Here is a 26,926-nt window from a genome sequence, read left to right as displayed (position 1 = left end):
AAATGCTTTCAGAGAGAAAAGCTATTTGCCACAAATAGGCAGGTATCAGATTAGCATCATCTTCTAATTTGCAACATCACATGCTAAAAAGAACAGTGCCCTTAAAGTGAAAATGTTCTTGAACCTAGAATTCTATTACTAGCCAAATGTGTTTAAATATAAAGACAATCCGGGTGCCATAGCTCACACCTATAATCCCAACTAGTCGGGAGGCTGAAGCACAAGAATCTCTTGAACCTGGGAGGCGGAGGTGGCAGTGAGCAGAGATTGGCCCAGTGCACTCCAGCTTGGGCAACAGAACAAGGCTCTGTCTCAAGAAAACCCAACAACAACAAAAAAACACCAACACAAAGGCAAAATACAGATGTTTTTAGATGTGCAAAAAATGCAAAAGTTGAATATCCATGAATACTTTTGAATAATAAATTGGAAACACTCAAAATTAACCTTTAAAAAGTATGGAATTCAACAAATAGCTATGAGCAGTTTTTCGTCTGTTATGTATTTACTTAGAAATATAAAGACAAAATCAAAACTAAAATTACATATTATTTGGAAAGCAACAAAAACATGATAGGGTCTAATCAGATTTGATGATGAAAACACCAGGCTATGGTAGACACTCTTAACCATTCTTCCATTAGCCAGGTTGAAAGTAAGCCAACATGTTCCATTTTCTGTAAGTCATACTAATGCCCATAGCGTACTGTGACCAGCCCTGGATAGTGTGCGGTATTGGAACTGAGAGATTATTGGAATAGTTTAGAAAAAAATCTTCAATAAGGTGGCTGGATTCAGAATCACCATATAAAAATAAAAAGTTTTTCTTCAAATCAGCATGTCTCTTTTGTTTTTCCTAACATTTCTAACTTGTATTTTATAAAAGCAGCAGAACTTGTAACATGCCAAATAACTAAAAGAACACAAAAGGCATACTTGTTGCTGGGTGAAGGTATTCCCTTCCTCCTCCCATAATTTTAGTTCTTAGGGGAATTTTTGTAGAGCTTCACAAGCTAAACTTATTCTAAAATTCACATGGAAAGGAAACCACACAAGAAATTTGGGGAAGAAGGGCAGGCACACAGGCAGCTTTGTCCTACTAATATCAGTCCATGGTATAAAGTTATAATAATTAAAACAGTCTAGTGATAACAGTAGAGGAAACAAGTATATGCATTTTAGGAAATGTAGTGTGTCATAAAGACAGCATTGCAAATTAGTGCACAAAGGCTGTACTAGTTGATGCTGTGGAGAAACTTGGCTATCCATTAAGATAAATTAAAGTTATGATTTTGCCACATACTGTAATATAAATTGCAAAATAAAACATATAAAAGTACAGCTGTCTTCCACTATCTAAGCTTGCTATTCAACTACAGTATCCAGTTAGATTTGGATTCGAGGTGTATTTTTATTAACCTGAATGCCAAAGGCCTTCCTATGAAAGGCATAAAATCCATAAGCTATAAAAGAAGACGAATGTATTTGACTTTGTCAAAATCTAATATAAACAGATGTCCATTTGATGAAGTAATCTATATAAAAAATCTTTTCTAGCGAATTCTAGGGTAGGAAAATTCTAGCAATTGTAGGGTAGGAAAAAGTACTTTCTGAGACTATTCTTAAGGATTTATGTTTGTTTCTTAATTTCTGTCTTACAGATCAAGGTGCAGCAAAGCCAGCTTTTAGTTTCTTGAACAACAGTTCCTCTAGTTCAAGTACACCAGCCACTTCTGCTGGTGGTGGCATATTTGGTAGTTCCACCTCTTCCTCCAATCCACCTGTGGCTACCTTTGTGTTTGGACAGTCCAGCAATCCTGTGAGCAGCTCTGCCTTTGGTAACACTGCTGAATCCAGCACCTCTCAGTCTTTGCTGTTTTCTCAAGATAGCAAACTAGCAACCACATCCAGCACAGGTACAGCTGTCACCCCATTTGTCTTTGGTCCAGGAGCCAGCAGTAATAATACTACCACCTCTGGTTTCGGCTTTGGAGCCACAACCACATCTAGCTCTGCAGGTACATTTACAAAAGAAAAAAATGCATTGTAATTGGATGGACTTTACTTATTAGTGTGTCAGTTCTTAGCGAATATCATATAGCAGGTTATCACAAAATGGTGGGAATGCCTTTTGGTCATCTATACCAGGGTTGTTTTAATTATTCACTGTATGGAATAATGTACACTCTGTTCAACTTTAACATATTTACCTCTTGGGAGCAATTTTTCTAATTGTGGTAAGAGTGTAATACTTAATTTTTCGAAGCTTTGTTTTTTGTTTTTGTTTTTGTTTTCTTTTGAGACGGAGTCTTGCTATGTCACCCAGGCTGGAGTGCAGTGGTGCAATCTCAGCTCACTGCAACCTGCCTCTCCCGAGTTCAAGCAATTCTCCTGCCTCAGCCTCCCGAGTAGCTGGGATTACAGGTGCCCGCCACCACACCCACCTAATTTTTGTATTTTTAGTAGAGATGGGGTTTTACCATGTTGGCCAGGCTCGAACTCCTGACCTCATGATTTGCCCGCCTCAGCCTTTCAAAGTGCTGAGATTACAGGTGTGAGCCACTGTGCCTGGCCCCAAGCTTTGTTTTTAAAATGTTAGGTTGTCAGTAACCAGACACTGGAAGTTGTTTTATTAAACATCAGTGTTTATTATGCAATGTATATATGCACATCATGAGGCAATTTCTGCACACATTAAATTTCTCGTGGGAGATTATTCTGAGATATGTTCCTTTACCAGAAATTGTCGGCTGCAAAGGTGTGGAGTAGTTGTTAATTGCAGTTTTTGTTTATATGAATTTAGTATGTTTCACTAAATAATGGTAGAGAGAGTTGTATTCTCAATCATTATTTAAAACTTGTCTTGATGGAATTTGGTTAGCAAGGTAAGAGTCTGAAACGGAGCTTGACATTTGCTTGTGGGTTTACAGAAATTTCTTGAGGATAATCTGACGTTAGCCACCATGGTGACTTAAGTGTTTCTTTGGGCCTCCAGGATCCTCCTTTGTATTTGGAACTGGACCCTCAGCACCATCTGCCAGTCCAGCATTTGGTGCTAACCAGACCCCAACATTTGGACAAAGTCAAGGTGCCAGCCAGCCCAATCCCCCAGGCTTTGGATCTATATCATCTTCCACAGCATTATTTCCCACTGGTTCTCAGCCTGCACCACCTACTTTTGGGACAGTGTCAAGCAGTAGCCAGCCCCCTGTGTTTGGACAGCAACCTAGTCAGTCTGCATTTGGCTCTGGAACAACTCCTAATTCTAGTAAGTGTGCTGTGATGCTGTTAGTATCTGTATGGGTTTTGTGTGTCTTAAAATATTTTCCTTTGAGCTTGGAAACCATTCATATGTCTAATTTTAAAATTATCTCTTGTGCTTGGCAGAATAGAGAGGTAATATGGTTGGATTTATATATAAACAACATTCCCAGGTTTCACAGACTTATAACTTTTTTAAGGTAGTAATGTATTTTAAAGTGTTAATTTTTACTCTGACTTAAGTATGGGATTCATTCAGTCTCATTTCTTCTCAACTTTGAATTTTTGGGCTCGCAAGGCTAGCTTTGAAGTGCATTTTCTGATCCTATTTACGATTGGATTTGCGTTAGGAAGTTACCCCCAGGTCCAGTGCTCTCTCCTGGGGCAGTCCCGCTGAGTTGTCTCATGACACTTTCTATTTACTGATGATACCAGCCTTTCCATTTGAACTGCATATTTAAATATGACTAATCAAATTGTATTATAATCCTATATTTTCTTAAAATTGTTGTTGATTTTTTTCTAATTGTGAAATATGTTATATAGAAAGGGGTGTAAAATATAAGTGAACAGTGTAATATTGAAGCAAATGCTGTATAACAACCACCTGGAAGCCCCTCATGTATCTCTTTTTGAAAACACTCCTCTCTTTCTCCACTCTAATGATGACCACCACCTTGTCTTTTATGGTAATCACTGTTCTTTGGGTTTTATTACTGCATTTATTGGCTAATATATGCATCCCTAGAAAATGTAGTTTTGCCTGCTTTTATATAAATGGAATATTACTGTATGCAATCTTTTGATTTGTGATTCTTTTGCTCTAAGGCTTGTAAGGGTCATCCATGTTTTGCATATAGTTTGTTTATTGTCATTGCCATAGAGTAAATCATTGTATGAATATACTGCAGTTTATTTACTGTTGACATATGTTTCAGTTGTTTTTAACTACTAGGAAATGCTACTCTGTACATTGTTGTATATGTACCTTGGTGCACATATGTATGTTTTTCTAGAGTATATACAGTGGCATGGGATTGCTGAATTAAAAGGTTTGTATATCTTATACTAGAAGATAATAAAAACTTTTCCTGATGGATTCTGCCAATTCATATCCTACCACCATTGTGTGAGTTCTTATATGTGGGTTCTATTTGATTTCTCATGTGTGTAAATTGTTTTAAAAGGTGTTTTTTTTTTTTCTTGGCCATTTTTCAGTTTGGCTTTTGCATGTAAGTTTGTAGAGGTTCTTTATGTATTCTGGATATTGGTACTTTGTCAGCTAATGTACATACCAAAATTTCTCCTGTTTTCTGATATACGTTAACCATTTTGATCAGGATTTTTTCCTCTAATATGAAATTGGAAAGTTTCGATTTCTTTCACACAGGTAACATTTTCCTCTGTCGTCATCGTCTTTTTTTTTTTTTTTGAGACGGAATCTCACTGTGTCGCCCATGCTGGAGTGCAGTGGCTTGATCTCCGCTCACTGCAACCTCCGCTTCCCGGGTTCAAGTGATTCTTCTGCCTCAGCCTCCCAAGTAGCTGGGACTACAGGCACGTGCCACCACACCTGGCTGATTTTTTGTATTTTTAGTAGAGATGGGGTTTCACCGTGTTAGCCAGGGTGGTCTTGATCTCCTGACCTCATGATCCACCCACCTCAGCCTCCCACAGTGCTGGGATTACAGGTGTGAGCCACCGTGCCCAGCCTTTATCTGCTTAATATAGAGACACTGTAAGGTTAGATCAGGATTCTGATTATGGAAATGCTGATTATTGCTGAGCCATATGGTATACTATAACTTTCTATCCTATACAAAATTTTGTTTCTCTGACATTATTGACTTCCTCTCTTTATTTTTTTTTTTATGTAAAGAGCAATCAATTTTATAAACTAAATACAAAGAAAAAGTCAATTTTAGGAGATCTTTCTTCCAGTTAAAGAATTGAGAAAAGGCTACAGAGGCCCTAAAAATTAGTCACACTGTTGTTGAAACTTGGGGAAAGACAGCATTTTAGGGTTGAGGTTCTCAGTTCTATAACAAGGTAGACCTGGATAGTAAAGATGTTAGAAAATCCTTTTTTAAATTTTTTGAGACAGGGTCTCACCTTGCCGCACAAACTGGAGTACAGTGGTGGAATCTCGGCTCACTACTGCCTCAACCTGCTGGGCTCAAGCCATCCTCCTGCCTGAGCCTGCCAAGAAGCTGGGACTACAGGCAGACACCGCCACTATACCCATCTGTTTTATTTTTGGAGGGGGGCGTGGTTTGTAGAGACAGGGTTTTGCTGTGTTATCCAGGCTGGTCTCTAACTCCCGAGCTCAAGCAGTCCACCCACCTCAGCCTCCTAAAGTGCTAGGATTACAGGCATGAGCTACTGTGCCCAGCCAAGATGTTAGAAAACTCTTGACTCTGGGTAGCAGCATAACTGTCCAAAAAAACACAAAACAAAACAAAAGAAAAGCCATGCTACAAAGTCTAGTGAAGGTCATTCCCACAGAAAACACAAAGCATTAATTTTTGTCATACATAGAAATATTGTTTTAGTAATAATCCAAACTGATGTGTTATTTTGTTACATACATACAATGTGTAATAATCAAATTAGGGCATTTAGGATATCCATCACCTTGAACATTCATCATTTCTTTGTGTTGGGAACATTTCAGAACTTCTAGCTATTTTGAAATGTACAATAAATTATTGTTTACTGTGCTCTCAAATACTAGAATTTATTCCTTCTATCTAGCTATATGTTTGTATTCGTTAACCACCTTCCCTTCCTACCACCACCCCAACGAAGCCTCTGAACCATCATTTGTTCTCTACCTTTATGAGATCAACTTGTTTTTTAGCTCCTACACATGAGTGAGAACATTGAATATGTGTCTTTGTGCCTGGCTTATTTCACCTAACATAATGTCCTTCAGTGCCATAGATGTTGTAGTAAATGACAAGATGTTATTTTCTTTTAATGACCAAATAGTATTTTATTGTATATTAAACCACATTTTCTGTATCCATTCATCTGTTGATGGACACTTAGATTGATTCCGTATCTTGGCTGTTGTGAATAGTGCTGCACTAAACATCAGGTACAGGTGTCTCTTTGATATACTGATTTCCTCTCCTTTGGATAAATAGCCAGTAGTGGGATTGCTGGATCATAAGGTGATTCTATTTTTAGATTTTTTGAGAAACTTCCTTACTGTTTTCCATAATGGTTATACTAATTTACATTCACTCCAACAGTGTGTAAGTTTCCATTTCCTTGCCAGCAGTTGTTAATTTTTGTCCTTTTGCTAATAGCCATTCTAAGAGGTGAAATGCTACCTCATTGTGGTTTTGATTTGCATTTCCCTTATGATAGTGATGTTGAGCATTTTTTCAGGTCTATTGGCCATTTGTGTGTTGTGTTTTAAGAAATGTCTGTTCAGATCCTTTGCCCGCTTTTCAGTGGGATTATTTGGTTGTTTTTGTTTTGCTGTTGAGTTCTTTGAGCTCATTGTGTATTCTGGATATTAGTCCCCTGTTGGATGAATAGTTAGCAAACTTTTTTTCCCTTTCAACAAATTTTTCACTCTTGATTGCTTCTTTTGCTGTGCAGAAGCTTTTCAGTTTAATATAGTCCCTCTTGTCTATTTTTGTTTTTGTTGCCTGTGCTTCTGATGTCTTAGCCATAAAATCTTTGCCTAGGCCAGGGGGGTCCTATCTTTTGGCTTCCAGGGGCCACTTTGGAAGAATTATTGTCTTCGGCCAAACACAAGATACATTAACACTAACAATAGCTGATGAACTGAGAAAGAAAATTGCCAAGAAAAAAATCTCCACGTTTTAAGAAAGTTTATGAATTTGTGTTGGACGGCATTCAGAGCCATCCTGGGCTACATGTGGCCTCTCGGTTGGACAAGCTTGGCTTAGACCAATGTCCTGGAGCATTTCTCCCTGTGTTTTCTTCTAGGGGTTTTGTAGTCTCATGTCTTACACTTAAGTCTAATCCATTTTGAGTTGATTTTTGTATAGGGTGAGAAGTAGGGGTCTAGCTTCATACTGCATATGGATCTCCAGTTTTCCAAGCACCATTTACTGAAGAGAGTATCCTTTTCCCAATGCGTGTTCTTGTCATCATTGACGAAAATCAGTTGGCTGTAAATACGTGGATTTGTTTCTGAATTCTCTATTCTATTCATTGGTCTATGTGTCTTTTTATACCAGTCTCATATAGCTATATATGGTAAGTATAGCTTTGTGTAGTATATTTTGAAGTCAGATAGTATGATACCTCAGCTTTTTTCTTTTTGCTCAGGATTGCTTTAGCTATTTGGACTCTTGTGGTTCCATATGAATTTTAGGATTTGTTCCTCCCTCCCTCCCTCCCTCCCTCCCTTCCTTTTTTTTTTTTTTTTTTTTTTTTTTTTTTTTTTTTTGATGGTGTCTTGCTTGCTCTGTTGCCCAGGCTGGAGTATAATGGTGCAATCTTGGCTCACTGCAGCCTCTGCCTCCCAGGTTCAAGCGATTCTCCTGCCTCAGCTTCCTGGGTAGCTGGGATTACAGGCGCGTGCCACCACACTTGGCTAATTTTTGTATTTTTAGTAGAGACGGGGTTTTGCCATGTTGGCCAGGCTGGTCTCGAACTCCTGACCTCAGGTGATCTGCCCGCCTCGGCCTCCCAAACTGCTAGGATTATAGGTGTGAGCCACAGCGCCTGGCCGGACATGTTTCTATTTCTATGGAGAATGTCATTGGTATTTTTGGTAGGGATTGCATTGAATCCATAGATTGCTTTGAGTAGTATGGCCATTTTAACAATAATAGTTCTTCTGATCCATGAATATAGGATGTCTTTACATTTGTTTGTGTTCTCTTTAATTTCTTTCTTCAGTTTTTAGTTTAAAAATATAGAACACTTCACAAATTTGGGTGTCATCCTTGTGCAGGGGGCCATGCTAATCTTCTTTGTTCAAGTTTTGGGTATGTGCTGCTGAAGTAAGCACTGAAAGAACTTTTCTCACAGGGTCTTTTAACCTGTTCCTCCTACCAGGCTTTCTTGGCTTGCTGTTTAACTGTGCTCTTGGGAAACCTCTTTTTACCATTCTTTTGGAGATTCCTTTTAGCTTCGTAGAGGAACCCGTTTCCTGGGTGTCATGTCTTTCCTGTTACTCCCCTATTTTCTGATACAGCACATCTTCCAGTGATTCTTGAGGGTTCAGGGATGGAAAATGTTGAGGCCATACATCTCTGCAGGGATCTTTATTCTCTCCCCATGTTTGGTAAGATTTTGATTGAATATAGATGTAGATTGGAAATCATTTTTATAATTTTGAAAGCATTTCTCCATTGTAGACTTTTCTGGCTTCCAGAGTTGCCTGAAGTCTTGATCTTTGCTCTTTGGCCTGTTTCTTCTTTCTGGAATTGTTAGACTCTCCTCTTTTGCCTCCATTGTTCTGATACATCAGGATGTGTCTTGATGTGGGTTTGTTTTTATCGTTTGTGTAGGGAGTGCAGCATGCTCTTTTGTGAACTTCCGTTTTGGGGAATTTTCCTGAATTATTTATTTGAAGATTTTGTCCCCTAATCCTTCCTTTCCTTCTTACCTTTTGTCTTTGTGTCATACTTTCTCAGATTTATCTTTCATTACCATTCTGTTGAGATTTTAACTTCTGCTGGGCGCAGTGTCTCACGCCTGTAATCCCAGCACTTTGGGAGGCCAAGGCGGGCAGATCACGAGGTCAGGAGATCGAGACCACCCTGGCTAACACGGTGAAACCCCATCTCTACTAAGAAATACAAAAAATTAGCCAGGCGTGGTGGCGGGCGCCTGTAGTCCCAGCTACTTGGGAGACTGAGGCAGGAGAATGGCGTGAACTCGGGAGGTGGAGCTTGCATTGAGCTGAGACCGTGCCACTGCACTCCAGCCTGGGCAACAGAGCCAGACTCCATCTTTAAAAAAAAAAAAGAGAGATTTTAACTTCCACTATTTCTTTAATTTCTAAGTATTCTTTTTTATTTTCTGGATGTTTCCTTTTTATGCCCCTCTGGGTTCCCCCCCACCCACCCCGCCAGTGGATGAAGTATTCATTAAAGATATGGAGTTCAGATTTTTCTCCTTAAAATTTTGTTTCTTTGCTGAGTCAGTTTTCCCAAAATTGCTTTTATTATTTTCGTCTCAGTGTTTCTTATTAAATACTGTCCTCAAATGCCTGGTACTCCTTGGCTACCTGTAGTTTTTATGAGTGTTGGACACATAAATACCACTTAAATCCTTTCTACATTGATAGGGCTTACAGATCTCGAATTTCATTGTAGATTTATCTGGCTTATCTAGCATTATTTTACTTGGGAAAGTTTGGATGTTAGTATCCTTCATTCTTTTCACTTAGTCTGTCAGATACCCCAGAGAAGATGCATCCAGTCTCCTGCTTGGAGGGTATCAGAGAACTTCATTTGCCAGTGTTCTGGGAGCTAAGATTGGGAAGATGGCTGGAGCGCTCGGTATTTAGTGAATATTGAGCTACACTTAATTCCTGTTTTCAGAATGATATTCTTGCCCTTAACTGTATGTGGTGTCTCCCAGTCCAGACACTTCTACAGATCACGAGGTCAGGAGATCGAGACCATCCTGGCCAACATGGTGAAACCACGTCTCTACTAAAATACAAAAAATTAGCCAGGCATGGTGGCACGCACCTATATAGTCCCAGCTACTGGGGAGGCTGAGGCAGGGGAATCACTTGAACCCAGGAGGCAAGGGTTGCAGTGAGCCAAGATTGTGCCACTGTACTCCAGCCTGGGCAAGAGAGCGAGACTCCGTCTCAAAAAACAAACCAAAAAAAACCCTATCATTTTGCCCTAATGAAGTATTTCTGCTTTAACTATTGCAGGTTCGGTTTTCCAGTTTGGCAGCAGCACTACAAATTTCAACTTCACAAACAACAATCCATCAGGAGTGTTCACATTTGGTGCAAATTCTAGCACACCTGCAGCCTCAGCCCAGCCTTCAGGCTCGGGGGCCTTTCCATTTAACCAGTCTCCAGCAGCATTTACAGTGGGGTAAGAGAATTTTTTATTGAAATGGAGAATTTACATTGGTAAGGGTATGTGCGTGTATGTGTTTTGTTTTTAAAAGTCATCAAGATTCCGTATGGTTTGGGTAAAATTAAATATGTTATCCAACATAAATTTACCATACTATAATTCTGGAGGATTATATTACAGTTTGAGAAAAAAATAACAGTAGCGTGTGTGTTAGGTATAGCAGAAAATGTATATACCAATGTGAGTCTACTCCCCCCCCACTCGCGCCCCCTTACCCTTCTGCTGCTCATGGTAAATGTTGGCATTTGGAAATTTTGCTCAGAGCATCATGTCACATTATGAAGTTTTTATTTTTCACAGGTCAAATGGGAAAAATGTGTTCTCTTCTTCTGGAACTTCATTCTCTGGTCGCAAGATAAAGACTGCTGTTAGACGCAGGAAATAAAGGTCACATTGGTGTTGTACTCAATTTTAACAACAGCTGGTGCCCTGCTTTCAGATACTGGATTGTACTTTGTGCTGGGGTTATCTGAAGTCAGATCTGCCTAAGGACTTCTTTAATTTTGGAATTTTCCTCCTTTCTCTTTCGTTACAGAAGCCCCACCCTGCCTCACCCACCCTTTTTTAAATAAATAAATAGCTAGACTGGTGACTGATTCTTCAGCAAAAATATTTTATGATCCAGCAGATTATTCACTGATTTGACATAGTCTGGCTGTACCCAGGAATGGAGCCTGCACGGTGAATGGCTTTGTATAGAACCTCTTTGTCTACACCATTATGTGCGCTGATAAGCGTTTATGGAACGCGTTGAAATTGTAATTATATCTGAGGAATTCTGTATAGATTAGAATTCTGTATAGATTAGAGAGTGTTGAAACGGATGATTTCTATGCTGAGTTTGTGCTGGTGTATGTGTGAAGTGAGTGAGTTGGGTGTATTGTGCACTAAACTTTTCTGATAGAGGAAGCCTGATTAAAGAATGGTCCGTGCTAAGGACTTGTTAGATCTAGTTCACTCTCCATTTAATAATTATATGCTATTTCTATATTTTCATTCTCCTATCACCTGTCTTGCCTTTTTCATTATTTTATTATGAAACTTGTGTAAATACAATTTTGTTTCTGTACTTTTTGGCATAACATAAATCTGTGAACTTGAAATTTGAATTTTGTGTTAGAGATTTTTTTGTTGTTTGTTTAGTCTTGTCTCAGATTTTATTATGTAAATCCCATTATTCAAAGTTGCCTAAATCCATTTGGAAATCTTTAAAAAAAAATTGGGGATTCTTAAAGTTGAATTTATTGGCTTTTCTGATCCAGTTTTGTTTGGACCAAAAACCAGTATTGTACAAAGTATTAAGCATATATTTTTATATTTACTAAAATGGACTGTGGTGACTTTGGATAATAAGGAAAAGTTTAATATTAAAGCCATGTTTATTACAGTATAATTAACATGTTAAACCATGGGATAAATGCCATCAATAAAAAATTATGACATACTTTTTGTTCTAGTTTTACCTCATAATGAAGGCACACAGTATTATTGGGGGGGACTTTGTAAAATAAAGATTAACAGTATCTCATTAGAAGAATACATTGACATGATTTAGACAACTCCTAAGAGAAAGGGAAAGTATCTGAAAGTATCTGAATGCACAACATATAGAAGGTACCCTACTTCTTGCCTGGTGCTAGGAATCATGCCTAATTTGCATATCGACTTAGGTACCTTTTTTAAAAGTTGAAAATAAACACACACATTCATTTCTCTTTGTGCTTCTATCTTCCTTGGTAAGTTACTGGACAGTGTTTATTAAAGTTCTTGGAGATACATACACAAAAACTACAGTTGTCTCTTGGTGTGTGCAGGAGATTGTTCCCAGAACCGCACTCCCCCCCGGTTCTCCCGCCCCCAAACCACAATCCACAAATTTCAGCAGTGGACCCTGCAGAACCTGAGTATACAAAAGCCAGCCCTCCGAATGTGCAGGTTTTATATCCCACGAATACTGTATTTTTGATCTGGTTTTGGTTGAGTTAAAAAAAAAAAAACCCGTGATAAGCGGGCCCACGGTTCAAACCCGGGTTGTTCAAGGGTCAGCTGCCCTTTCTTTTGTATTATTTTACTGCATTCTTTTTTTTTTTTTTAAACTGGATTCCCGTGGTCCATAAAAGAGCTCTTGGAACAATATTTGGTAATTTTATTTTTCAGTTGGAAATGTACAGTTATTTAAATTGTGCTCAGTTTTAATTTACTGAACTTCTGGTTGGTTGGAGTTTATTTTTTTCCAAGACGGAGTCTTGCTCTGTCACCCAGGCTGGAGTGCAGTGGTGCGGTCTCAGCTCACTGCAACCTCTGCCTCCTGGGTTTAAGCAATTCTCCTGCCTCAGCCTCCTAAGTAGCTGCGATTACAGGCGCCCGCCACCATGCCTGGCTAATTTTTTGTGTGTATTTTTAGTAGAGACATGGTTTCACCATGTTGGCCAGGCTGGTCTGGAACTCTTGACCTTGTGATCCACCCGCCTCAGCCTCCCAAAGTGCTGGGATTACAGGCGTGAGCCACCGCGCCTGGCCTGGTTGCAGTTTAAATTTAGAACTCAAGGTATTTTTCTTACTTGAGATATTTTAGTCCATCATCAAATGCTGGTTGGGGGTAGAAATTTTGCTTTATTAGCAGTATACATTTGACACCTGTTGAGGGGGCAAAATGTGATGAATACTGGAAGAGGTAACTGGGAATTTGTGTCTTACTGCTGAGAAGTTAATTCTTACTTTGTAGGTTCTTAGCCATTCTCTAGGCCCCTATCGTTGAAGTGTTCTGCTTTTCTCTAAAAATTGCTAGAAATAATGTTTACTTTTATTTAGTACTGTGTAAAAGTCACTAAAACCATACTTAATCTGTTTGTTAAAAATGGAATCTTTAGCCCCTAACCTGATTAGTCTATAGAACTGCACTCAGAACTTGGGGCTTTTTTCAGTCTGACTACTTTATTTCTTGGGAACCTCCGCCTTTTGGGTTCAAGCGATTCTCCTGCCTCAGCCTCCTGAGTAGCTGGGACTACAGGTGTGCTCCACCACACCTGGCTAATTTTTGTATTTTTAGTAGACAGAGGGTTTCGCCATGTTGGCCAGGCTGGTCTTGACCTCCTGACCTCGTGATCCGCCTGCCTTGGCCTCCCAAAATGCTGGGATTACAGTCGCGAGCCACATGCCCAACCTTGCTTTGGGTTGTATACTGCATACACAAGTGAAAATTGAGGATATTTGTGGATGGCAGGGAAACAAATGTTGGAAAGAAAGTAATAACAGCCCATACTTCTTAGGCTGGGCCAATGAGTAATGAAGATAGATTGCCAGGGTCTCCCTCTGTCACCCAGGCTGGAATGCAGTGGTGCTGTCATAGCTCACTGCAGCCTTCAACTCCTAAGCTCAAGCCATCTTCCTGCCTCAGCCTTCAGAGTAGCTGGGGACTACAGGTATGTGCCACTATGCTAAGATTTTTATTTTTTATAGAGACAGGGTCTTGGTATGATCCTCTTGCCTTCTAACATGCTGCAATTACAGGTGTAAGCTACCAAACCCAGCCAGGAATTTTTTTTAATGAAAAAGAATCTCTAAGGGAGGAAAGTCATGTTCAGAAAGTTTAATTGAATAATTAAGTAGGTGTTTTTATAATTTGGTCGATTGACGAGAGGACTAGGTGGCTCTCACTGAATGTACCGTTAGTAGTAGTTGGCAGGGTATGTCAAATATATGTTCTAGGACCCCCATCACCAGAAACTGGGACTGGATAGGTTCCAAAAGTCTGCATCATCAAATAAGCACCTGGCAGACTGATGCACTGAGGTTTGGGGGTGTCACTTTAAGCAAAGTTGTTTGGGGGTGTCACTTTAAGCAAAGTCACTTTAAGCTAGGTTGTTTTGAGTAATTATGATTCCAGGCATTGAGAAAAAGGTACAGTTCAGACCACTGAAAAATGTCTTTAAGCCGCCTATTAATACTTGTTACAAATTCTCCTCTGAAATTACTTGTTTATCTAATTATTATTACTTGAAATTAGTTATTGAACTAATTTTAACAACATATAACCAGGCCATATGCTGGTTAAGCCTGGGAAGAACTTTTCAATTGGAAAGTATTTTACATTGGAAAAGTAAAATACAATGGAAATTTTATAGTGGTTATTTTAGCCGGTGCATTTAATGGAAACTGACAAATTTGGTCTAGTAAAATTGAGAAAATGGAGGTAGTAGGTCTAGCTACACCCATCAGCTGTATGACCATGTCGGTCAGAGACTTCCTTTTGTAATATAGGGCACCTTTGTAAACTTGTCTCAAAAATCTACTGTAGTTGTAAAACAAGTTTGTGGCTAGGCTCATAACAGCAGCACATTGTCTACAGGACTTGGACCATCATCTTTTAGCTACAGTCTAGTTTATCCTTTATTATCTTTGCCCCTGTTGAGTGAGGAACCCGTTGTTTTGCTTCCTGCCTTCTCTCTGGACCTGTTCATAAAAGTTAGAATGGGAAAGGCTTTTAAGGTCAGAACTGGGTTTAAATTGCCCAGATGAGACTTGTGTGGTGGTTGTGATGGTTAACAACTCTTGAAGGACTGGATTAGTTTAATAGTAAGCTTAATTCATGTACAGGTAACTTCTGAGTGTGCCTGCTAAAAGAATATATCCTTAAAGATGGGCGATTCTTTTTTCATAGATCTCTATTTCTGAAAGCATTCTAGTTTACTGCTAAACCCACTGGAAAACCTGTATTTGGAGGCAAGGTCTCCCTAAACAGGAGATTCTAGCGCAAACTGTCTCAAAGAAATAGACAAAATACAGATGCATTGATGACTAAGTATTTATTGAGACAAATAATACAAATTGGTGGCATACAAATTATTAAAAATAGAATGCTGAATTTTATTTATAGGTGGGCCATCAGATACTGTTTACAGGTTAAGCCTTACTATAATGAACTGCAAAGAAGTGTGTATACTGTTTGAAATGAGGAACTTTATTCAGGCAAACATAGGATGTCAAGAGTGGCCTGTGGTACTGGAGACAAGGAATGTCAAGTAATTGACATGTTACTTGTCTGTCAGATTTTAAGAATACTGTTATTTAGGCATATTCAAAGAAACAACTGCCTGTTTTAATAGGGATAAGTATATAACGAAAACATTTAATATCCATACCCCCCTCAAAAAGCCCTTTATTCCCAAGTAGCAACTAGTGTAAATTAATTTTCAATTCCTTTCTACCCTTCCTTTGCTAGAAATACTTATGCATAACTAAAACACTCAAGTCACTGAAGGGAACAAATACTTTTACTGTCACTTGAATCTAAAAACACTCATTTTGTAATTTGGGCGAAGTAGCTCTCAAATATAATGCATTTTTTTCTATCCTATATATATACTTGGGTAAAATCGGAAGGTGAGTGCTTAGGCAGAAATAAGTAACTATTAAACCAGTGGGAGCAAAGTTCAGTTGGGCAATACTCTTTATGATACTGACAAGTGAAGGCTTATTAGTTCCAAAAGTGCTGGCTTTATTTCTGTAGTCACAGAGTAGTCTAAAGGTAAGGCTTACCCAGCTCTTGGCTCCCAAGTTAATGTTATTTATTCAGTATGCCAGATTTTTCTCAAGGTGCATTAGCTACTCAGGATAATTTTACTGGTGGGAACTGAGATTTTCTAGACGCCTAAATTAACTGCCAATTCTGGTTTATCTTAGGGACATGCTCATTGAAACAGTATTCTCACTCAGCTTGAATACTAAATTTTGTTCCCTTATTATTTTGTTAAAGTGATGAATATGTTTGTACAATGAAGACAACTTTCTTTTGGCTTTTTAGGCTACAGCTTCAGCATGAGAATTATACTTTGACACAGAAAATCAGGTCTATAAGTGAAATATAATAAAGTGTTCTGGAAAGCAGGAGACTACCTTACAACCCCAAGAGAAAAATATGTGGCACTAAGGTCTGGTTCCTTCTTCCCTCGTTGTTTTGTCATTTTTTCCCAAACTTTGGGAATCAAAATCTCGGTGCAAATATTGAATTCATAAATTGAAACAGACTCTTGGGTTCTATTATAAAGGCAAATAATACTTCTATGTATTTTGTAGGGTTATACAGTATAATACCTCGAATCCATGGTTGGATCTGACTGAACCTACATAGATACTAATCTGAATAACTCATATATAGAAAATGTGCAATATTCTAAGTACAAAAAATTAAACTGGACTAGTTTGCTTTTGTTTTATAGTATAAATGAAAATAATCTCGATGGCAAACTATTCAATTATCTGAGCAGAAATTATGAATGAAAGATGTATTCCAGTCCTATATGATTGAGGGACATTTCAACTTGAATTCCCCAGCGGCAAAAGTGGTGTATAAACTAATGCTCGTGTATACACTACTAAAGTGCCAAGTTACGTAACATCTCCTAATTTTAAAAATGAAAGATTTTTCTTTTTTCCACTGTGAAGGGCAGTAACACAATCTTCCCCATGGGTGCAAGTGAATGATTTATTTAGTACATTGACATACTTAATTATTAGTGTTTCTGGGAAGCTGGATTTGACATAAACATTTTGAAAAACACGGTTTATGAAATTTTGTACTAAAATTATTAATAGACATTAAGTTTCTATAATCAAATGTGAATATCTGTTGTCACAGTTTTAAACGTCAAAGAAAAACCTTTGAAAATTAATATAGTGATAATAGATATGTGCTGTGTTTGCTGTTAAATTTAAGACCAACAACACCACCTAGATTGATCCCTTAAGTAATCAAATTTTGAACTGTACAATGCAGTTTAGTGTGTCTTTGGAAAACAATGTCAGAGCTGGAGAAAATACCTAAGAATCAAAACTTAAACCATAAATAGTACAGGTATATCTCAGCACAGCTAACTGGGACATCTAGGAAAAGCACACACACATAATAAAACCCCACAATTTTGCTTCAACAGAAGAATAAAGCAAAATGGCAATATACACAGTATCACTTTGCTTAACATTTCCCCCCAAACTTTAGCAGACCCAAAATGAGCTTAAAGACCCTAGAATAATGTCTGGGAATGCTAGTCTCTCTTGCTTTAGAGAGAATAGTCCATAATGGGAAAATTGCTAATATTTCGCAAGCTATTAATAGTACTTAGAGTTAATCATGAAATATTAAGATTTTTTTAACTCCTTGATGTTTCAACAGTCATAGAACTATATAAAATATAAGGAAAGTAGTATGTGAATATGCTGTATACAAATAGAATTTACACTGAGAACACTGAGAAGCACTAATACTTTCTTCATGCTGCACACATACTGGGAATACTTTTACAGTAAATATGCAACTGTTTGATGGAGGTGATTTCTCTCCACATATTTATAGTTTGATTCAGGGCACTGAAAACACTTGCACATAAATTATAAGTTCAATTTACAGTGAAAACTTACTCCCCCACCATTAACAGTAATCACTAACTTACCTTTTAAAAAAAACCAATTAACATAGCAATATGACTTGATACTTTTTCATCATCATGAGAAACTTGCCCCTAAATACATGTTCAAGCATTAAGAATAGTTGTAAAGTTACATCATTACGAGAGGGAACTGCAGTATGGATTTGAAAACTTCAGTTAAGGGAACTGCTAGGCCTGCCTCACTTGTCCCTTTCTCTTGTAGCCAACTCACCACCTCCTGGGATGGGAGACAGTGGATTATCCAATTTGTGTTCTCATTCCCTCCCCTAAACACCAAAGACAATTTCCCCAGGAAGTGTAAACTAAAAGATGAGTTACATAGGTGTTTACAAAACACAACTGGACATTTTCCATTATTTTGGGATAAACCAAAATAAATTTTAAAGTTTCGTTTGGAGATTTCAAAGCTGAAAATGCTTTCAGCAAATTCTTAGATCTTAAGAAAGTACCTTAGATCTTAAGAAAGTATATATTGTCCATTGTTTATAAAATCATTTGCCTTTTTGATCTAAAAATTTTAATACTTGAATTTAACAGGTTTTTCTTCTGGACAAGTTCTTTGGCATTCAAGTATAATCAATACTTTCAGAGTAGTCACCTGCATCACACTGGAGTGACTGCTTTAATTTCTAAATCATCAATTAGTGTAACCCAGGGATACTGATGGCCTTGATAGATAATTTAGTCTTAGTGTGTGGAAATCAGGGTTTTGGGGGGCATCATCTGACCCCATTTCTTTTTACCACAATGGTTCCTGCTACAATGTCATAAGCTGTTCGATTATGCTGAAAAAACAGCAGTGTGATGAAAGCAGGGAAAAAAGAAGCAATTGAAAAATTCTTGATCAAAGCTCGGATAGTGGACCTAAAAAGTTAAAACAAAAATATCAGGTAAGTTACACATCAAACCACATATAGATTAATGGTATCCCATCAAGTTCAAAATAGACATTTAAAACACAATTATACTTCTCTACACAAGTCTACAGGGAAAAAGACATTCAAGGTATAGTTGAGAGAATTTTTACCTTTGATATATTTTCAAGTAGCACTGTATCATGATCAAACCACCTGGGCTATTTCTAATAAGACTTCAACAACATAAAAAGCAGTAATAAACATGTCTCAGAATATTGAATTAATGGTTTACAGAGCTTTCTAGTATTTTCTCAGAAGAAGTGAACATGAATTCTGAGTACTTTCTGAGTATGCTTACTGTAGTCCCATTTGTCTACCTTATAGAAAAAACATGCATTTTAAAGTACTGTGTGTTCTTTAATCAGCATTTTCCTTTGTGGGATCCAGTGATTAAGCAAAGCTTTTAAAAGCTTTCAACAATCACTCAGGATGGAGAATTATCCTACTTATGTTAGATTTCTGCCTTTTAGTGCACTGAAGGGCTGCAGAAAAGTACAGTGGCTAGGAGTGTGGGTTCTGAATCCAGACTAGTTAAATTCAGATCCATCTTCTACCAATTACTAGTTGTATTCCACATCTGCAAAAAGGGAACAATAGTATCTATCTTATGATACTATAGATATATAGATAGATACTACCTATAGTATATAGATACTACCTATAGTATATAGATACTACCTATAGTATATAGATAGATACTACCTATAGTATCTTATGATACTATAGATATAGATCAACAGTATCTATCTTATGATAGATACTGTTAGTCTCTATCTTATGAGGTTGTTAGCATTAAATTAATACATATGCAATGTTATTAACAGTGCAGGTATATAAAAAGTACTCAATAAACATTAGCCATTACTGACTCTTATTAAAAGAAGTAGGTAGGTTTATAACTACCAATTTTTTTTTTTTTTTTTTGAGATGGAGTCTTGCTCTGTCGCCCAGGTTGGAGTGCAGTGGTGCAATCTCGGCTCACTGCAAGCTCTGCCTCCCAGGTTCATGCCATTCTCCTGCCTCAGCCTCCTGAGTAGCTGGGACTACAGGGCCCGCCACCACGCCCGGCTAATTTTTTGTATTTTTAGTAGAGACGGGGTTTCACCATGTTAGCCAGGATGGTCTCGATCTCCTGAACTCATGATCTGCCCACCTCGGCCTCACAAAGTGCTGGGATTACAGGCGTGAGCCACTGTGCCCGGCTATAACTACCAAATTTTAAGAAAAATTTGAAGATGGCAAAACCAAGGTTTCTAGAATCACTTGTTTATATTTCTTGATGTAACAATCCAGCTCTGAATCATTCTGGCAAAAATTGCAGCCAATATCTTGTTTGGCTCAACTGACTACCAGCCACTGACCTCCACAGTTTCCATTATCACTGGTTGTACCTTCCCCCAGCGCTAGATGCCAACAGCTAACCTTGAATACTGGCAGTATTACAAGCTCTCACCTAACAGCAGGAGAAGGATGCACGAATGCATAGCTGTCAAAACTCTACTGCCTATTCAAGATGGAATAATGACAGGTACGGCCAAATGGAGACTCAAGGCAGATTAGTAACTGACCTAACATCCACAGATCCAGAGAATAATAAAGCTGATTGTGGAGCACTAATACAGCATCAACACCCAAATCATCCTCTCGTATTGTGACTTATAATTCATAAAATGATCATCTTGAGGCAGGGCATGGTGGCTCACGTCTGTAATCCCAACACTTTGAGAGGCGGAGGTGGGCGGATCACGAGGTCAGGAGATCAAGACCATCCTGGTTAACACGGTGAAACCCCGTCCCTACTAAATATACAAAAAATTAGCCAGGCGTGGTGGCGGGCACCTGTAGTCCCACCTACTCGGGAGGCTGAGGCAGGAGAATGGCGTGAACCTGGGAGGCGGAGCCTGCAGTGAGCCGAGATTGTGCCACTGCACTCCAGCCTGGGCAACAGAGTGAGACTCCATCTCACAAAAAAAAAAAAAAAAATCTTGAAAATGTATACTGTAAAAGAGGTCTACAATCATGTAACACAACTGAAATAAATATTCAAACTTTGTTTTAAACTTAATAAATATAAGCCTATCTACTATGAAGAAAAAAACCCCAATATTCTAAAACACATTATTTTCATAAGTATGTAGTAGATTAAGCTAAGAAAAGGACTTACGTTGTAATGCTAACATTTGAGGAAGGAATCACTAAAACCCGACTTGGTGCAATAAGCACTGATGTATCACATGTCACAACTCGAAGCCCCAGCAGGAACTTCCCTGGGGTAGCTCCACCTGCTCCCCAAATGCAAATTATCTAAGGAAAGAAGGATGATTTAAAAATTACTGGCTCAACTATACCAATTTTAAAGATAAACTTTTCCCACCATATTATTTCATGTTTTAAATTTTTCAAGTTGAAAGAATTGCACAGAATACTCAAAAGTTAACCATTTAACTTTATGCATTTCTGTAGGTCTCTAACATGTCCAATACCACAAGATGCCTGTCTCCTGTAATATTTCTCTAGGACTACTATACTTTCTAGTAAGCTGCTTCTGCAGAAAACTACATTGCAATTTACAAGTATATTTTTGGACCACAATCTATAAGTGAAATTTTATTTGAGTTTCTAAGACTGAAAAATATTACAAAGAAATTGTAAAATGTCTCTCTTCCAAAAGTTTTTACTTAATGATTAGTTAAAATTTGGGAAAAAAACAGAAAAGTAGACATGTGGAAAAGACATGAATAATTATAAATTTCTATTACTTTTTCGTCTTGGGCTGATAATCTAAAATTAGATTGTTGGCTGGGTGCAGTGGCTCATGCCTGTAATCCCAGCACTTTGGGAGGCCAAGGTGGGCAGATCACTGAGGCCAGGAGTTTGAGACCAGCCTGGCCTACATGGCAAAACCCTGTCTCTACTAAAAATACAAAAATTAGCCGGGTGTGGTGGTATGCACCTGTAGTCCCACCTACTCAGGAGGCTGAGACAGGAGAATCACTTGAACTCAGGAGGCAGAGGTTGCAGTGAGCCAAGATCACACCACTGCACTCCAGCCTGGGTGACAGAGTGAGACTCTGTCTCAAAAAAATAAGTGTAAAAACATAAAATTAGATTGTTAAATATTAATTCTTGCTGAAGTCAGTAGCTTACCTCATAGAAACAAACTAATAATCTGTATATAAGTGCCACAACCATCATTTTCTGCAAGTCTTCCATTGATGTGTCTTCATCTATTTCTTCTATTATATAATGCATAGCAAACTTAGAGATATCCCTACACAAAATAATAGTTTGGGGTTATAAAGAATTAGTTACCAGAACAGTAGCACTGACTTTTTTTTCATTAGTGCAAGTCATACATTTTAATTGAAATTCTAAACTAATCTTTAGATTCCCAACCATCTAGTATCATAAAGCATTCATTAGTTTATTCAACAAATAAGCAGCATTATCATGAGCAGACACTGTACTAGCACTGGGGAAATAAGGGTGAATGAATTTACATGGTCCCTGCTTTCGTGGAGGGTCTAACCTAGCAAAGAAAACAGAACAATAAATAAATAGCAATAATAAAGTGGGATGAGTGCTGTGATGGGGAACCTAGGATACTATGGAAACATACACCAGATACACTTAACCTTGTGAAGGTTTCCCAGAAAAGACAGTTAGATGAGGATCTGAAGGATGAAGAGAAGTTAGCCCGACTAAGAAGAGGAAATAACGTTCCAGAAAGAGGGAACAGCAGGAGAGAATGTCTTGGAGAAAGAGAGAATATGATAGAAGCTGTAAGCAGTTTGGTGTGGCTCATATACTAAATGTGAGAGGTGGCAGTGATTAAGAAATAAAGGCAGGGTGTGGTGGTATGCACCTGCAGTCCCACCTACTTGGGAGGTTGAGACAGCCTCCTGAGTATAAACCACATGATGAAATTCAGACTTTATCCTGCTGGTAAAGAGAAACCATTGAAGGGGCTGAGCATGGTGGCTCACGCATGTAATCCCAGCACTTTGGGAGGCTGAGGTGGGAGGATCGCCTGAGCCCAGGATTTTGAAAGCAACCTGGGCAACACAGACCCCATCTCTAAAAAAACAATAAACATTTTAAAAAGAGAAACCATTGAAGGGTTTTAAGGTAGGAAAGGAACAGAACGAGGATTTATGATCACTTTGGTTTTATATCAGAGACTGGATTGAGATAAAACAGGAGACTGAGTTACCACTAGAAGGCTTCTGCTATAATCCAAGCAAGAGACGATAGTAATCGGAGTAGGGAGAAGCAATGATGATAAAAAATGGGCCAGGTGCGGTGGCTCATGCTTGTAATCTCAGCACTTTGGGAAGCTAAGGCAGGAGGATCATTTGAGCCCAGGAGTTTGAGACCAGCCTGGGCAACATCGGGAGACCCCATCTCTACAAAAAACAATTTTTTTTTAATTAGCTAGGCATGGTGGAGCATGCCTGTGGTCCCAGCTCCTTGTGAGGCTGAGGTGGGAGTGTCACTTGGGCACAGGAGATCAAGGCTGCAGTGAGCCATAATTGTACTACTGCACTCCAGCCTGGGTGACAGAGCAAGACTCTGTCTCAAAAAAAGAAAAATGATCTGGCAGTGAGGAGGTCTGGGGTTGAAAGCTATTCAGAAAATTGAACATAAAGGAGTTGGTATTTCACTGGATGTGGAGTGGAGTGAGAGGGAGGGACAGGGAGGAATCACAGTAACAGGTTTCTGGCAAGGACCCTGAAATTTGACTGCACAGGCTTGTATCTTGACTCTGTCACTTACTACCTTTGTAACATTTTAAGTTCTGTGCTCAACTTTTCATAAACCCAAATTTCAAACTCTATAAAATGGTGGTATTAATCTCTACACCTCATCTTGGTATTAAGATTAAATAAGAATCCACATAAAGAAGTGAGCAAGCTCAATACATGGCATATAGAAAGTACTCAGGAAGTGGTAACTGCTATTATGATTATTGTTAATCTGGAAGGATTACTCAAATAAACGTCTCACTTTGAAGTTCACTTGGGACTTGCCCCACAGTATATGCAATCCCATTTGGAAATGCCATCTAGTTGATTATTAATTCACCTACCAAAAGCTCTTTATACCTTTGTCTTTAGAGACTCCACAAGATAGCAAGAGGGAACAGGATAGTGAGAGGTAAATTAGTTCCTGGCCTAAAAGAATAGGTGAATAAAATCAAAGCAGGTTTGGAGGCTCTTTTTACCTATTTTTGATAGGTGAGATTCCCACACATCTTATAGAATTCAGTAAGTTATTTTTTTTTCCTTTCTAGTTATTTCTTAAAATCAACAAGAAAACAATAAATCTAACAAAGCTCTTATAAAGAAATCATGACACTGACAAGCCCATTATCCATATAGTCACGTGTAGACAAACAGAATGTAATAAAACAAGATCATTAAACAGTAGAAATTAAAACCCTTCTGCAAATGTCCTCAACTTACTTTATCCCACTGAGGTGCATAATGCTTAAGACAATGGTTGCTTTTATAAAGAAGAGAATAAAGAAATCCACCATCTCTGCCATAAATCTGTGGGCCAAGGATGGAATAACATATTCTCTGCCTGTAAATTAAAAAAAAAAAAAAGTTAGGAAAAACGAATCATTTCACATAAGCCTTGGAACACAAGCCATGTAATGAATTGCTAAAGAAAGTCAAGGTACAACTTAATAAAAAATATTTATAACCGTGCAGCAACTATTGATATTGATTCCACCAAGAATCCATGTTACTAAAATAGAGTAACAGAGACTCCACTATTTACTGAGCTTAAAGTTTGCTTTCATCACCTTAACGTTTAAAAATTGATTTCACACGGCCAGGCGCAGTGACTCACGTCTGTAAATCCCAGCACTTTAGGAGGCCGAGGCGGGCAGATTGCTTGAGGCCAGGAGTTCGAGACCAGTCTGGCCCTGGCCAACATGGCGAAACCCCGTCTCAACAAAAAATACAAAAATTAGCCGGGCGTGCCAACCCCCCCAACTTTCCCCCTAGAAAACTGATTTCACAGATAAATTTGATTAGGGTACCCACTACATTTCACTAGGAATTCTAATGAGGAGAATCCAGGTGATCACATCTAAGTCACACAAAATTAAACATTTTTTAGTACAAATCAAGGTTAAATATTGGCAATTAGTATAAAGTAAATCCCTGTAATCCCCCCCCACCCGTTTTTTTAGTTTGTTTTGCTTTCTTTAAAATAAACCCAGTGAGTATCAATCTGTCATCCTAAATTCTGACTGGGATCAGAGGCATCAACTAGTTCTTGTCCCATCTATCTGTGGCTAACTAAAATAAACTAAAAGTCTAACTAATAGTTTAAATAGTAAACTAAGAAGTGTAACTAATTCAAAATATTCTAGTTCACACACAGAAGCAAAAACAATTACACAATATACAAGATATTGATCAAATGAAGTGAAGCTTTGACCCAATCAAAACTTCCTAACTCCACTTGTATCCATGTCGATCTCCTTTTATATCCGTTCAGTTCCACTGTCCTAAGTAGCCAATGTCTGAATAATTTTCAGCATTACCAGTCGAGCCCCTCCAAAAGTGGGTTTGCCATTTGCGAATTTAGCTTTGGCTCTCACTGCAGAGCGTGAAAACCAAAGGAAGAGGATGGTTTGAAGAGCAATTTCTTTTCACGAATAAACAACTAGTCCCATGAGTAAGGGAGTCAATTTGGAGTGCCAGGTCTAAAGGAAGAAGAAACTGTATTGCCTCCTTGTACATTTTGGGAATTCAGGGCCTGGACAAACGATAGCTAGTGAACGGGCAGGATAGTCAATCAGAGTAGAAGCAGCAGTTACAGGTCTAAAAAGCGTGCCAGCTCTACCCCACAGGCCCCCGAAAACCCTTCTACTCCGCCCAGCCTCCACCTCGCGCCTCTCACCTGCCTGTCGCCCGGTCTCGCTCGGGCTTCGCGAAGGGGCTGCGGATCCTACCCTCGTCACTGGAGTGGCCCGGACCGACGCCTGCACGTGAGGAGCCCGGGGTCCCAGGCCCGCGACTGGAGCAGGGGTGCTGATGCCGGCAGCTGTCCGCGGGTCAGGCCCCGCGGCCCCGGGGCTCAGGAAGTAGAAAGGGTTGTAATAGCCCAGCTGCGGGGGCGGCGGCGCCGCGGCCTGGGGGACTGCAGCGCCTCCCGAAGGGAAGCTCTGCGGGGAGGGCTGGGGGCTGCAGTAGGCTGGGAAGGCGGCCAGGCCGCTGTGCCAGGTGAGGTAGCCGCAGTAGGACTGCCACAGCCACTCGTGCACTTGCCGGGAGTACTCGCGGGCGCTCAGCCGAGCCGGTCTCTCTCGTGGCGCCGCGGCTTCGGGCGCCTCGCAGCCCGCCTGCTCCTGCAGCTCTGCACCGGAGCCGGAGGCCGCCTCCCCGCGCTTCCTGAGCTCGCGCGGCGGCTCCAATTTGTCGGCTGCGGCGGCGGCCGCGAGGCCCGGGGCTGTGGGCCTGCCCGGGGCCTGGGGGTCGTCGCGGAGGCATGGGACGGCGGTGGTAGGAGGGCCTCTCAGGGAAGGGACGGGCTTGTGGTCCCCTCCGCCATCGTCCTGCCCGGGAGGGTGGCCTCGGGCTTCCTCGGGCCCCTCGGCCATCGTCGCCTCAGCAGCACCCTCCGGGATACCTGTCACTGCTCCGTTTCCCTCCCCCAATGGCCCCTCCCCAACAGCCCCGTCACCACCGCAGCAACCGCAGGCGTCAACAATCCCCCGCCGGAAGCGGAAGCCCCGCCCCTCAGGAGCAACGCCCGCCGCCAGGCGGAGCTCGGAAGGGAGGGCGGGGAGGCGCGTCTGCAGTCCCGGGTTCGGGCCCTAGTAGTCGGTGGCTGGTCGGTGACTGGGACCAGACCGTCGCCTCCTCCCTTTTACAGCTTTAAGTCTGTGACCCGAGGCCTCTCTGTATATTCCCGTGGGTTTGGGCCTAGTTGTCCTGGGAGAAACTAGATGGATGAGGAGCATTTCCGAGACAGGTCCCAGGGCCAGCGCAGCCTTTTCTGTTGCAGAACCGCGACTGTTGTTTTGGGCTCCAGGCCGGAGGGTTTGTTGCTTGTGTTCATTCCAGTTAACCATTAGTACTCGAGAAGGTGGTACAGAACGCATCTATCCCCTTAGAAGAAAAGAAATTAAAAGCCAAACTAAACTGGGATATATATTAATATAGGAAAGTACCACTGAGAC

At 39.8% G+C, this 26,926-nt stretch overlaps 2 protein-coding genes and 1 non-coding gene across 13 annotated transcripts in view; 1 reads left to right on the top strand and 2 right to left on the bottom strand.

The window, feature by feature from the left end:
- Positions 1-11,805, top strand: part of NUP153 (nucleoporin 153) — a 92,293-nt gene extending 80,488 nt beyond the window's left edge. For all 11 annotated transcript variants that reach the window (XM_063812801.1, XM_009450561.5, XM_054685613.2 and 8 more), the window contains 4 exons: positions 1,662-2,018; positions 2,996-3,268; positions 10,148-10,316; positions 10,662-11,805. In XM_063812801.1, coding sequence (XP_063668871.1) covers positions 1,662-2,018; positions 2,996-3,268; positions 10,148-10,316; positions 10,662-10,746 — 884 coding nt within the window. In that variant the 3' untranslated portion in view covers positions 10,747-11,805. The remainder of the gene's footprint in view (positions 1-1,661; positions 2,019-2,995; positions 3,269-10,147; positions 10,317-10,661) is intronic.
- LOC112209587 (U6 spliceosomal RNA) lies at positions 8,159-8,260 on the bottom strand. Its single transcript, XR_002944423.1, has one exon. It is a non-coding gene; the product is annotated as a U6 spliceosomal RNA (small nuclear RNA).
- A 3,346-nt stretch (positions 11,806-15,151) lies between the features above and the next one.
- Positions 15,152-26,855, bottom strand: FAM8A1 (family with sequence similarity 8 member A1). Its single transcript, XM_527239.7, has 5 exons — positions 25,645-26,855; positions 24,189-24,309; positions 21,871-21,994; positions 20,888-21,027; positions 15,152-18,670 (listed from the first exon to the last, which is right to left on the bottom strand). Exons 1-5 carry the CDS (start codon positions 26,342-26,344, stop codon positions 18,526-18,528), a joined length of 1,230 nt encoding a protein of 409 aa, XP_527239.2. The 5' UTR covers positions 26,345-26,855; the 3' UTR covers positions 15,152-18,525.
- Between the last annotated feature and the right edge of the window lie 71 nt (positions 26,856-26,926).

The sequence above is a fragment of the Pan troglodytes genome, chromosome 5 (genome assembly GCF_028858775.2).
Source record: "Pan troglodytes isolate AG18354 chromosome 5, NHGRI_mPanTro3-v2.0_pri, whole genome shotgun sequence".
NCBI lineage: Eukaryota > Metazoa > Chordata > Mammalia > Primates > Hominidae > Pan > Pan troglodytes.
This window is presented reverse-complemented; position numbering and strand designations above follow the sequence as displayed.

What these genes read in the sequence shown, in the direction of transcription:
- FAM8A1 (XM_527239.7), bottom strand. Translation starts at nt 26,344, where the DNA reads ATGGCCGAGGGGCCCGAGGAAGCCCGAGGCCACCCTCCCGGGCAGGAC. An exon ending in ATGCACCTCAGTGGGATAAA is followed by an intron (nt 21,995 to 24,188) that starts GTAAGTTGAGGA and finishes TATTTTGTGTAG; the next exon opens with GGATATCTCTAAGTTTGCTA. An exon ending in TCAAATGTTAGCATTACAAC is followed by an intron (nt 18,671 to 20,887) that starts GTAAGTCCTTTT and finishes TTAACTTTTTAG; the next exon opens with GTCCACTATCCGAGCTTTGA.